We start from the raw sequence: 12,403 nt of genomic DNA on the forward strand, positions 1-12,403 counted from the left end.
TCCACACAGTTCTTATCTTTTCAATAGCATCCCCACAATTCGAATGTCCCCACCTGTCATTAATTTTTGTGTCATCTCCTCTTGTTGCAAATTCAAAAGGGCAGAGGAAGTAAACACGACCTTCAAACTCCATTCAGAAACAAGTTCAGCTTGTTTACAAGGTCAGTTACAAAGAAAATAAATCCCTCCTTGAACGAAAATGCAAGCAATGATGAATATCATATTATATAAACTCTCAGCATAGTGTAAAAACAAGGTCCGCATCACATCGCATCGACCGCGTTGTAAAGGTTTTCAAAATAAATGAACTGATATTTCCCGAGTTGTAAAGGTGTTAAACAACCGTGTCTTGAGCCAGATCAAGGGATATCTTATAGTTTTGACGGATATTTAGGCATTACAATACCGCATCACTCTCCTTAAACGATGACATTTTTACCACATTTTTACCGCAATCGCGACGGTTACCACATTTTTACAAATTGTTTAAACGATGACATACCTTGATATTCACATGTATCACGCATAAAAATCAAATTTACTTATAATGTTCAATGTATTTTAGAGCCATCTCATTATCTTCCAATCCAAAAAAGCTCATCAACAGAAAATCCACAAGACTTCACATTTTAACTTCACAAACATATTTCATCAAACATAAAAACCACAATTCTACATGTAACAGCTAAGACCCATCATCAAATTCATTATTAAAAAATCAGCAAACACATAATGAAATCAAATAAACGAAACCCATGTCAAAAATCCCATCAAACACAACAAATGAAAATCACAGAAACAATAGTTAGGTTTTTAATAACCACTAGCAAGAAATAAGCAGCTATTTCTACTGATTAAAAACAAAGCTAAAGATTGTAACTTTATTGAATCCCAAAAAGGGGAGAGAAAAAAGAAAGATAAAGAGCAGTTTAATACCATCGAATTTAAGCGCTTGGAACAAGAATGCTGACCTCTGCAATTCCCGACAATGGCGATGGTGGTGACCCAGTGGGTGGTCACTGGTCAAGCGGTTGGGGTCCCTTGGGGATGGTAGCGGAGGCAGTTAACAGTCGACTAGTTGTAGGCTTGTAGCTGAGTATAGTAAAAAAATTTTAAATGAATTGATGTTAGATTTGTGGATGTCTAATTTAGCAAATGTCACTTTCAATAGCAATCAAATTCAAAAAATATTTATTTATATTTTTATGTAGGATAAATCTACATTTCCTTTTTTTTTTTTGTTTTATAGTAAAAGATATTCTCTTAATCCAACGTTCATGCTTAAAAATAAGTTATTATAAGTAAAAGGCTAAACAACTACATATAAAATAGAAGTATTAAACTTTATAAGACATTATTTTGAGAATTGGACAATATTAGGACATTAAATTGGGGAAAAACAATTACCCATTGCAAAATGTTTGTCAAATGAAGTTTAACTTCTTAATTCATTTCCATAAAATGATAAATTATCTTATCAAAAGAGCAAATTAACACCATAATACTTGAACAATATAACTATTCAATATTCATTCCATAATCCATATTATTAAATTCTAAATACAGAGAATCAAATCTTATTTTAGTCGAAACATATATAAATTTTTTGCAAGAACTTAAATTCAATTCTTGTTGCCTTCCTTCTTGCCCTTTTTCCAAAACCTACCCATATCAAAAAATAAATAAATATAATTTTCCAATCAATTGTGGCCTAAACGCCAAAACTAATAAACTTTGTGAAAAAAAATTACATTTATTTTATTTTAAATTTTCTTATTAGAGCTTATGTGTTCCATAAATAAAAAAAGGCATTGACAAAGGCAAAAACCTTGACCACACAAAAGGGTATGGAGAAAAGTTGTATTCCTAAACCCTTCTTGTTCTTAGTTTTCTTGCCATTCACAAATCTTGACAGTGACACCCAAAATCACAAAACCCATCTAATTTTTTGGTCATAAATTCAAAGATCCAACACCATGTTAGTTATCCATAAGATGGCTACTGTTACTTCAACCATTTCTCTATCTCTTTTCTCCAATTACCTTCACTTTGTTTCTAAATCATCCTGTTCATCTTCATCTTCTTTCCCTTTTCTAAAAAATGTTTCTTCCAAATTCTCTGTTAGAGAACAATTCACTTGTGTTTCCTTATATAGAAGTAAACAAAATCAGTTCTGTACAACTGCTGTTGCGTCTCCTGAATCCACCCAAACTGTAGTTGATGATGATAATAAGAAATTGGAGGAGACAACTTTTTCTGAAATTAGAATTAAATTACCCACCAATGAATCTTCTGAGAAGCTTTTGAAGATTCGTCATACTGTGAGTTTTAGTACTTTTTATTGTTTTATTTGTAGTTTTGTTTTGTTTTCTTGAAGGGTAATTTGTGGAGAAATAAACGTAATTTTGAAATTGGTTCGATTTGTTTGAGAAATTTTGTTTGAGTTTTGGGTACCCAATTGGGTGAAAGTGTTAAAAGGAATAGATGATTGAGTTTATTTGGATTATTTTTGGTTATATTTGATCTTCAATTGGATACACTTTGTGAAAGATGCAAACTTGAGATTATAAAAAATTGGATTTTTTTTTTATTTTACTTCAATTTTGGATATTAATCTCCCTCAAAAAAAAAAAGGATATTAATTTATCAATGTTTGGTTGGAACTTGCAATGAGTGTATTTTCTTCAAAGTTTCAGGCTTTTATTAAGTAAAATAGGTTAATGAGTAGATATTTTTGTGATTCTAATTTGAGTTGTTGTTTGTTGAATGGAAATGAGTATGTGTTTGATAAGGACATAAGGTAAATAAAAAAAATGCTTGGATGTACCTTTATATTTGGCTAATTGGCTCGCGATCATCTTAAGCCTTTGACCTTCAATACAAGGTGAATCATTATGAGGTCGTGAGTTATAACTGCTTAGCTTACTCTTAGGTCATGATAGAAATTATAATTTGCTTTTATAGGATGTTCAAGGGGTTCTGACATAAGTGTTAAGATCAATTCTTCTCTATTAGTGTTGGCATTGTATTCCTCTTATAGGGTCCGTTTGGTTTGAACGAAAACGTTTTCAATGGAAAATAAATATACATTGGACTGTGGCGGAGCAAAGAGTATAGGGCCCTATTATACTTTTTGATGTTTAGGAAATTGAGACCCTTTGTCAACCATTAGTAATGGTAAAATAAGGACCAAATTTTTTTGCAAAAATTTAACGTTGGTAGGTTTTGAACCCCTAACCAACTTATCACAGGAAGAAATGTCGAGCTACACTTGATTGATGAGCTATAAGGAGTTTGTTAATATATGAGGCTATGTTTTCTGGTGGCCTTAAGTGGTCGGATAACTTGAATAGGCGTAGAATTGCCTGTCATTGGAAACACCATTGTAAATTAGATTTCCTTTGTTTGGTTCTTTGTTGAGAATGTATGAGAGAAAGAAAAATGGTAAGAATTCAAAGAGAATGCATGGAGGAAGGCCAAGTGGAAATGAAGAAGTAATGAGGTCATCATTTTCCCTTCTTTGCAAGGGGAAAATCATTTCAACCTTACTATTTGTCATCACTTAAATAGCTGTTTTCCAATCTGTTGCAAACCAAACAAAGGAAAAAAGTGAAATCACTTTTCCTAGAAAATGTTCTCTTTCCAACAAAAACACTCATACTTGTCTTTCTTCGTAAAATTGGTTTTGTCTACTACGGAAATGGGTAATCTTATGTTCTTAGCTTTTTGTTTTGTCAAGTTTATAGTGGTGTATTGATTTACTAATTGGCATTTAATCCATTGAACTGGTGTACTTTGCAGTGTGCACATGTGATGGCCATGGCTGTTCAGAAACTGTATCCAAATGCCAAAGTGACAATTGGACCATGGATAGATAATGGGTTTTATTATGATTTCGATATGGACCCTCTAACGGATAAAGACCTGAAGCGAATTAAGAAAGAGATGGTTAGTAAGGAACCTTTTTTAGTCAAATTCTTATCTAGGGAACTTTACAGGAGGAGTATTTATTTTCTTATCGTTTCATGGTACAGAATTTATTTCTTACATCATCTGTAGGATCGCATTATTGGTCGAAATTTGCCACTAGTCAGAGAAGAAGTTTCCCGAGAAGAAGCCCAGAGGAGAATAATGGCTCAGAATGAACCGTACAAATTGGAAATTTTGGACAGCATAAAAGAAGAACCCATCACTATTTATCACATTGGTCAGTCATTTAGCAGTTGGTTTGTCATCTTTACTACGTTATCATGTTTTAACCTTTTTCGGTTCTTGTAATTTCCTGCTATAAATCTATGTTCTTGTCTGTTTTATCTTTTAATTATTTGCTCTATATTCTTGTAGGGGATGAGTGGTGGGATCTTTGTGCTGGTCCCCATGTTGAATCGACGGGAAATATTAGTAGGAAAGCCATTGAGCTTGAATCTGTTGCTGGTGCATATTGGAGAGGAGATGTAAACAGGCCAATGCTTCAAAGGATTTATGGCACAGCATGGGAAAGTGAAGAACAGCTTAAAGCTTACATTCATTTCAAAGAAGAAGCTCTACGGCGGGATCACAGGCGTCTTGGCCAAGATCTTGACCTGTTTTCTATTGAGGTATCTATTGCTTCTATATCATGCTTGCTAATTTTTGAAGTACTCAAGAGGTTTTAATATAAGTATGCATTGCCTGTTTTGTAGTTTCACATTTTTGTTTCTTTGTCAAGAGAAAATTATGTGCACTCTTTATTTATGTGAAGTTGAACATGACATTTGCTACGTTGAGTCAAACGGAAATAACCTCTTTGTTAGTTTAATTATTAACAAGGGTAAGGTTGTATACATTTGACTCTCCCAAACCCCACCCTAGGTGGGAGCCACTTAATGGCATCAGGGGTAATGAAATGTTGTCTTATTTAGAAGGTTTCGTACATCTGACCTTAACCCCAAGGTAGGTGAAATGGGAAGGGAGTATGGGGGACCTTCTGGAAACAACAGAACTAGAGGTGGAGTTTTAATATAGGTCATCTATCAATCATGTTTTGAAATTTGGGGATTGTAATTTTTTTTTTCCATTCTCTTTCTTGATAACGTTCCTTCCGTTGTCACTAATAAAATACCTCTTACAGCAGAGCTTTTGGTCTCGTAGATTGTTATGATTATCATCAACAATATTACGACACTCAATATTGTAAACAGTGACCGCTGACCACACTTCTATGAGCCAATCACATAACAAGGATAAGTATAGGAAAATTGGCTATAATCTATATATTTATCCCTTCCTGCCAATGTTGAAGCTTAGTTATATCTTTTACATGGACGGCTAGATTCATCTCGTTTTCAATTTTGGGAAATAACAAGATGAAAACACTTTGGTGCAAACGATGAAACCAATCTACTTGATACCACCAAAATAAATATTACATGTCATTAACCGACTCCACTACACTATTGCGCATGGCCGGTCTTGTAGTTGTCTATCTCCAAATTAGTTGTTTGTGAAAATCTTTACGGAGGAACTACATCAACAATTTCTTAGCACATATTTATTCATGGTAGAAAACCAAAATGAATAGAGAAAGAGAATCCATGTAGACAACCATTGGAACTAATATATTGGTTCATGTAGCCGATCCTAATCTTTTGTGCTCAGACATTGTTGTTATATAGGGTAGTCAATTTTTTTACCTTAGCAGTTGTATCGGTAACAATTTGTGACATGTACAGGATGATGCTGGAGGAGGATTGGTTTTCTGGCATCCAAAAGGGGCCATTGTGAGGCACATTATCGAAGATACATGGAAAAAATTGCACATTGAACGTGGATACAGTCTGCTGTACACTCCTCATGTAGCCAAGGCAGATCTATGGAAAATAAGTGGTCATCTTGATTTCTACAAAGAGAATATGTATGACCAAATGAATATCGAGGATGAGCTTTATCAGTTACGACCAATGAACTGCCCGTACCATATTTTGGTTTACAAGAGAAAAATGCACTCTTACCGGGATTTTCCCATTAGGGTTGCCGAGCTTGGAACAGTATATAGATATGAGTTATCTGGAAGCTTGCACGGTCTTTTCCGTGTTAGAGGTTTCACTCAGGTATGACGTTTCGCTGTAACTTTCTTTTGGATTTTAACTTTTGCTGAACTTTCTATATTAACTGTTATGTGACTTGGTTTAACTATTACAGGATGATGCCCATATATTTTGTTTAGAAGATCAAATAAAAGACGAAATAAGGGGGGTTCTCGATCTTACGGAGCAAATGCTGCTTCAGTTTGGTTTCGACCAATATGAAGTGAATCTGTCTACAAGGCCAGAAAAAGCAGTGGGAGGAGACGATATATGGGAAAAGGCTACTTCTGCTCTTAAAGATGCTTTAGATGATAAAGGCTGGAGCTATGAGATTGACGAAGGTGGGGGTGCCTTCTACGGTCCGAAAATTGATCTCAAAATCGAAGACGCACTTGGAAGGAAATGGCAATGCTCGACAATTCAGGTATAAACAAGAAAACCTTTGGTATTGGAATCCAAATTTGGAGCATGTGTGCATTTTACAAGGGGAATTGTTTTGGTGTTTATGTTTCTACGACCTCCTTATCTCTTTTGATAAGGGTATGGTTAGCCGTCATCCAAACCTCCTCAAACCCTGACCGGAGATTCTATGAGCGGGATGTGTGAAACATAATTCGCTAGTTGGTTCGCCTTTTGGATGTGCAATTCGCTCAAAATGGTTAAAAAATATCCTAAAACCGACCATAATTCGCTCTTTTCGTTTTACGATTCGCAAGGCTGATTAGCGAATCATGTGACACCGAGCGGGATATACTGGATAGTTGGTCTTAGAACAGAATGAAGTGTCCTTGTGGAATTTGCATCAGTGATTAAAATGTGCTAAACAGTGTTTCTATGTTACTCATCTCAGGTTGATTTCAATTTGCCGGAGAGATTTGACATTACGTACGTGGACTCAAATTCAGAGAAAAAACGACCCATCATGATCCATAGGGCTATACTTGGATCATTGGAGCGATTCTTCGGTGTTCTTATTGAGCATTATGCTGGAGATTTCCCACTATGGCTTTCTCCTGTACAAGCTCGGGTCCTGCCTGTAACCGACACACAGGTCTTAAATTAGTTAGATAAATTTTCATGCAATATCGATGTTATATGTATATGTGCATTTTTATTTGAAAGCGAAAATTTTCCTTCGTCTTAACTTCACTGTAACTATTTCCGCAGCTTGAATACTGTTATGAGGTCGCTGATTTACTCAAAACAAATGGTGTACGTGCTGAAGTTTGCCATGGCGAGCGCCTTCCTAAGCTCATTAGAACCGCGGAAAAGCAGAGAATCCCTTTAATGGCTGTTGTTGGCCCTAGAGAGGCGGAGACTCAATCGGTCACCGTACGATCCAGATTTGGTGGAGAACTGGGCACCATGTCAGTTGACGAGTTTAACTGCAGAATCAAGAAGGCCGTTGAGGACCGAAGCTCGTTCTGACGTTCTCAATTGGAGCTTTGAATAGACTCTTACATTTACGATTCTCGTTTGGATCCCTGGCTAAATTTTTTAATGAATTGATTGGTATACTCTCTTTGTCTCTCTGATTTTGCACTGATTTGTAAGAATTTGATTATTAATTTATAGTTGTTGAATAAGATAGAATAGATATACGGGTGAAAGAAACACGTGAACAAGATTAAAAGATAGGATGCTTTTGTTGATGAGGTTAAAAACGGAATTTACTATTGTATGGATCGTTTATGACTTTAAAAGTCTCGAATGCAAAACCTTGTACGATATGTAATGTGAGATTAGACTCATTTTGCCCCGACCTAAAATACGTGAAAAGATAGATTTAACAACTAATTGAAAGGAAGGTGATGAAAGTAAATTCTTTCCAATATTCCTCACTTGATCATGATTTGAAATTGTCCTCACCAAGGTGAACTAAGAATACTAGGTTTAAATATGAGCTAATGTTATATGATCATCAAATTATAGAGTAGAAGTTTATAACAAAAGGTCACATTTTCTTCATCTTTTAAGCAAGAATAATTTTACCCAAGATAATAAAAATACTTAAAAATCATTTAAATTTAAAAATTTATGTTTAAGAAAAATAATTTCAGTCTAGTATTTAAACAAACTGAAGAAAAGATCACCTAAATTATTTAAAAATATTTTTAAGCAAGAATTGGTTAGTAGTTACACATAAGAGCCATATATATGCCAATATTACACTAAGTAGTTAACATGCCAATTGAATTTGTAAATAGTAGTTGACCATTTGCAATTGGGTTCCATTTATTTTATTTACAAAGCGATCTCAAATATTTATTACTCAATTATAAAAAATAAGTGATTTAGTTTTTATTTGTTTTTTTATTTGGGGTAGGACTGAAAAATCTACGTATAATAAAGTAATTTTATTATAAATGGTGAAAATTAAATCCCATTATAAGCGTGATTCGTGAAATAAAAAGTCTTCAATCACTAGATCAACTTATAATTCTCTATATAGGTTTTATATATAATCAAGTAAAATATTACTATTTGTTTGTTATTTAATTTAATAGAAAAGAGATAAAATCATTAAATTTAAAGCCATATATCATTTAAATATAATAATTTCCTAATCAAGAGAATAAATCTAGATCATCAACATGGTTTTTTCTTATCACACTTGAATATGGGAATCTGAGATCATATGATATCACTTTATATATAATATATAAACATCTTTCAATATAACAAAATTCAAACATTTTTTAATAATAATTTGGAATTATCACTTAATTTTCAACATTTAATAATTTAGATTTTATAATTTGTAGATTCTTGAACCGAGAGTATCACTAACCCTTTTAATAACAAGTGTATCTTGGCATCTGTCGTTGCCTATTATTTAATTCTCTTTCGATGCTGATTATAGTTTCTATAACCGAGATATATATATATTGGGTTTGTTGATCAATTGATGGTAATAATAATAATAATAATAATAATAATAATAATAATAATAATAATAATATACCTCACATTGTTGTGGTCACCATGGTTTTACATACACAGATACACTCATATATCCCATTCAAAAAGTTTAAGCTTACTTAGTACCTTTATTCAGCCATTAAAAAAAGTGCTATATTTGCTAGTTAATTTATTGCCACCCAACAAAGGAAAATTCTCTCTTAAGAATTATTCTTATGCAAGACGAATTTTTTTAAAAAATTGTTTTATGTTAATATCGTTTTCTAAGAATATAAGAAGGGATGCTTACTTTTTAAAATTGTCAAAATTTTAATTTAACTCCAAATTAATTAGAAATTCAACTAAATAAGTGGGTTATAATTTAAATATTTTGAGTCGGAACCTGAAATGATACAACTTAATAAATTGTAAAAAGTGACTTAAACTCACTTGCAAACCAAATCTGATCATAACCAAACTTGATTGTTTGACCTGTTTTTGCAATTCATCAACTTTTAGTATCAACCAAAAAAATTACTAGTCATGAATTTTTGTATTTGAGTCAATATTTTCTCAATAAACCTGCAAAGTTGTATATTACTCTATTTTAATTTGTAAGAAAAATCAATTTTAATTTTAAAATAAAAATTTTATGTTTTTGGAAATATTTTGATGAAAAGAATGAAAATATTTGAAAACCTTTAACTAGTTAGGTGATTTCAAATTTAATCAAACAAAAATAACTTTTTAATGATAATCAAGATTAAATCCTACCTGATCCGTTTTGATGTTTTTGACAAGTTTACTACTATCTAGTTCCCTAGCTCTCAAGTGATGTATATAAATAGTACATGACTTCTACAAAAACTATGCCTCATACACCAACACTATTAATAAACATGATCATCCCTTCAAATTCTCATGTAGCCCTTGTGGCTAGCCCTGGCTTAGGCCATTTGATCCCAATACTCGAGCTAGCCAAGCGCCTAGTAGCCCAACATGGGCTTTAAATAACTATCTTTGCTATTACCCCTCACGCCCACCAGGCAGAACATGAGCTGCTTAGCTCAGTCTCTTCATCGAGCCAAGGGCTCATCAAATTTGTGATCCTCCCCACTAAAAAACTACACTTCCCACCCAATTTAAGCATCTTATCCCGCGTATTATCCATTTCAAGGACCACTTTCCCGGCCTTACGATCCTCGATCTTCGACATGAAACCTGAATTCATAGCCATGATTGTTGATCTTTTTAGTGTGGAAGCTGTTGATGTAGTGACGGGAGAGTGTAACATGAAAATGAAGTATTATGTGTTCATTGCTTCTAATGCTATGTTTTTGTCCTATAATTTATATTTACCTTATGTGGATAAAGGGGTGAACCGGGATGAACCGTTTTATATTCCTGGTTGTGAGCCTATAATGGGTGAGGATTACTTGAATTGACGTTTTTGCCCTTGGGGCCGGGTTACTTGGATTTTGTGAGATTAGGAGTTGAAATTGCGACTTTCGATGGTATTTTGGTAAATACGTGAGAAGATCTGGAGGCCAAGACGATTCTTGCATTTAGAGATGAAAATTGTATGAAGCTAATAGGTAAAGCCCCAGTTTATCCTATTGGACCATTGATAAGAATGTTTAAGGATGAATCAGGAGGGTTAAAATCTGAATTAATTAAGTGGTTAGATTGTCAACCGAATGAGTCGGTTGTTTATGTTTCATTTGGAAGTGGTGGAATCTTATTACGTCAACAAACTATTGAATTAGCATGGGGTTTGGAGTTGAGCAAGCAGAAATTTATTTGGGTGATTCGACCACTAATAGAAAATGATGGAGCTGCTTCCTTGTTTAAGCCTATGCAACATGTTAGTGATGGTTTAGATGAGCTACAAGTTTCTAAGAATTTCAACCTACCCGATGGATTTTTGGATCGAACTAGAGACACGGGTTTAGCAATATCTATGTGGGCCCTATAAGAGGATATTTTATCACACCCGTCAACTGGAGCTTTTATTTGTCACTGTGGATGAAATTCAACCCTAGAGAGCATTGTAAATAAAGTGCTAATAATCGCATGGCCTCTTTATGCAGAGCAAAGTATGAAATGACTACAAAGTCAAATACAAAACTCAACACGTATATGCTTATACCATTTGAAATGACTACCAACTATTTAAAGCTTTAGATTTCTTTTTGTTTGACTCTTTTAATCAATTCCATAGTCTGACGATTTTCGTAAGTACTTACAATCTAAAACTAAAAACATAAAAAACGTTAACCATAAAAAGTTAAACAAATAGATTGAATCCACATAAAACTTTAAACATACTTTCATAAACAAGAGGAAGAGAAATACACTTACGAGTTTGAACACCAAACCCTAGCCACATATTATAAAGAAAGTATTATTCAAAGCATAAAAGTAGGTGTGAATTTGACTATCCCATTCTATATTATTACCTTCGAAAATGACTTGTTGACTACCCACTTTATATACGAACAAGTGCATAATTATAAGCTATAAACACAATCAATGGAGATAATCCTAACAAAAATTAGCATTAGGCCATTCAAAATCACAGATGTTGATGATTTTATTACATGGGCAGGTAATGATGAAGTGCTTCAAAATCTAAGGTGGAAAACCATAAGTTGCAAGGAGGAGGCCTTGGCTTATATCAAAGATGTTTGCATACCACACCCTTGGAGGAGGTCCATATGCATAGATGACCGTTCGATTGGGATGATCACGATTTATCCCGAATCAGGCGATGACAGATGTCGAGCTCACGTAGGATATGCTGTTAGTAAGGAGTATTGGAACAAAGGGATTGCTACAAGAGCTTTAAAGCTTGCTACTAATCAGGTGATTAAGGATTATCCTGAGTTAGTAAGACTACAAGCTTTGGTTAGTGTGGAAAATAAGGCATCTCAAAGGGTGTTGGAGAAATGTGAGTTCCTTAATGAAAGATTGTTGAGGAAATACGCCTATGTTAAGGGGAATTTGAAGGATTTATTTATGTTTAGTATTTTATCAACAGAGTTACCGTCTATAGATTAATAATTCGAGTTTTTGTATTTTTTATTTTGTTGTAGCCACTTTGCACGTCAATTGCCATATTATTGGTATGTTGATTGATGACTTTTTATAAGTCTGTTTGACCAGCTGAAAGTGTTGATTTTTAGTTGACTTGTTTGACCACTTGAATGTATTATCTGTTTTTATTGATTTCTAAGCTTGTTGAATAAACTAGTTGTTTTAAAAGTTTTTTTTATGAGGTTAAATATTGACTGTTTGTTGTTTATTAAAATGTAAAAGCGATTAACAAACCTAACATTTTATTTTAGTTCCGATATAATTCTCATTTTACACATGATCTTTTAAGTATGAAAATTTGGAGTGTTGATGCAATGACTTGAATTTACACTTCTTTACAA

General features: G+C 33.5%; 2 protein-coding genes, 1 long non-coding RNA gene and 1 pseudogene across 4 annotated transcripts in view; 3 read left to right on the forward strand and 1 right to left on the reverse strand.

The window, feature by feature from the left end:
• LOC130797249 (uncharacterized) overlaps nucleotides 1–1,986 on the reverse strand; it is an 8,772-nt gene extending 6,786 nt beyond the window's left edge. For both annotated transcript variants that reach the window (XR_009038827.1, XR_009038826.1), the window contains exons 1-2: nucleotides 1,829–1,986; nucleotides 937–1,092 (exon numbers count right to left, since the gene is read on the reverse strand). This is a non-coding gene — a long non-coding RNA (uncharacterized LOC130797249). The remainder of the gene's footprint in view (nucleotides 1–936; nucleotides 1,093–1,828) is intronic.
• On the forward strand, nucleotides 1,799–7,679 carry LOC130797248 (threonine--tRNA ligase, chloroplastic/mitochondrial 2). Its single transcript, XM_057659767.1, has 8 exons — nucleotides 1,799–2,321; nucleotides 3,802–3,948; nucleotides 4,060–4,207; nucleotides 4,345–4,598; nucleotides 5,712–6,089; nucleotides 6,181–6,489; nucleotides 6,916–7,116; nucleotides 7,233–7,679. The coding sequence occupies exons 1-8, from the start codon at nucleotides 1,977–1,979 to the stop codon at nucleotides 7,491–7,493; spliced, it is 2,043 nt and encodes a 680-aa protein (XP_057515750.1). The 5' UTR covers nucleotides 1,799–1,976; the 3' UTR covers nucleotides 7,494–7,679.
• Nucleotides 7,680–9,865: 2,186 nt separating this feature from the next.
• LOC130828453 (UDP-glycosyltransferase 72E1-like) lies at nucleotides 9,866–11,073 on the forward strand (annotated as a pseudogene).
• Nucleotides 11,074–11,484: 411 nt separating this feature from the next.
• On the forward strand, nucleotides 11,485–12,378 carry LOC130797250 (uncharacterized). Its single transcript, XM_057659769.1, has one exon. The coding sequence runs from the start codon at nucleotides 11,499–11,501 to the stop codon at nucleotides 12,024–12,026; it is 528 nt and encodes a 175-aa protein (XP_057515752.1). The 5' UTR covers nucleotides 11,485–11,498; the 3' UTR covers nucleotides 12,027–12,378.
• Nucleotides 12,379–12,403: the final 25 nt, after the last annotated feature.

Source organism: Amaranthus tricolor, chromosome 12 (assembly GCF_026212465.1).
Source record: "Amaranthus tricolor cultivar Red isolate AtriRed21 chromosome 12, ASM2621246v1, whole genome shotgun sequence".
Lineage (NCBI taxonomy): Eukaryota > Viridiplantae > Streptophyta > Magnoliopsida > Caryophyllales > Amaranthaceae > Amaranthus > Amaranthus tricolor.

Coding starts and splice junctions, on each gene's coding strand:
- LOC130797250 (XM_057659769.1), top strand. CDS start 11,499: ATGGAGATAATCCTAACAAAAATTAGCATTAGGCCATTCAAAATCACA.
- LOC130797248 (XM_057659767.1), top strand. CDS start 1,977: ATGTTAGTTATCCATAAGATGGCTACTGTTACTTCAACCATTTCTCTA. Junction 6,090..6,180: donor GTGTTAGAGGTTTCACTCAG/GTATGACGTTTC, acceptor TAACTATTACAG/GATGATGCCCATATATTTTG. Junction 6,490..6,915: donor GGCAATGCTCGACAATTCAG/GTATAAACAAGA, acceptor TACTCATCTCAG/GTTGATTTCAATTTGCCGGA.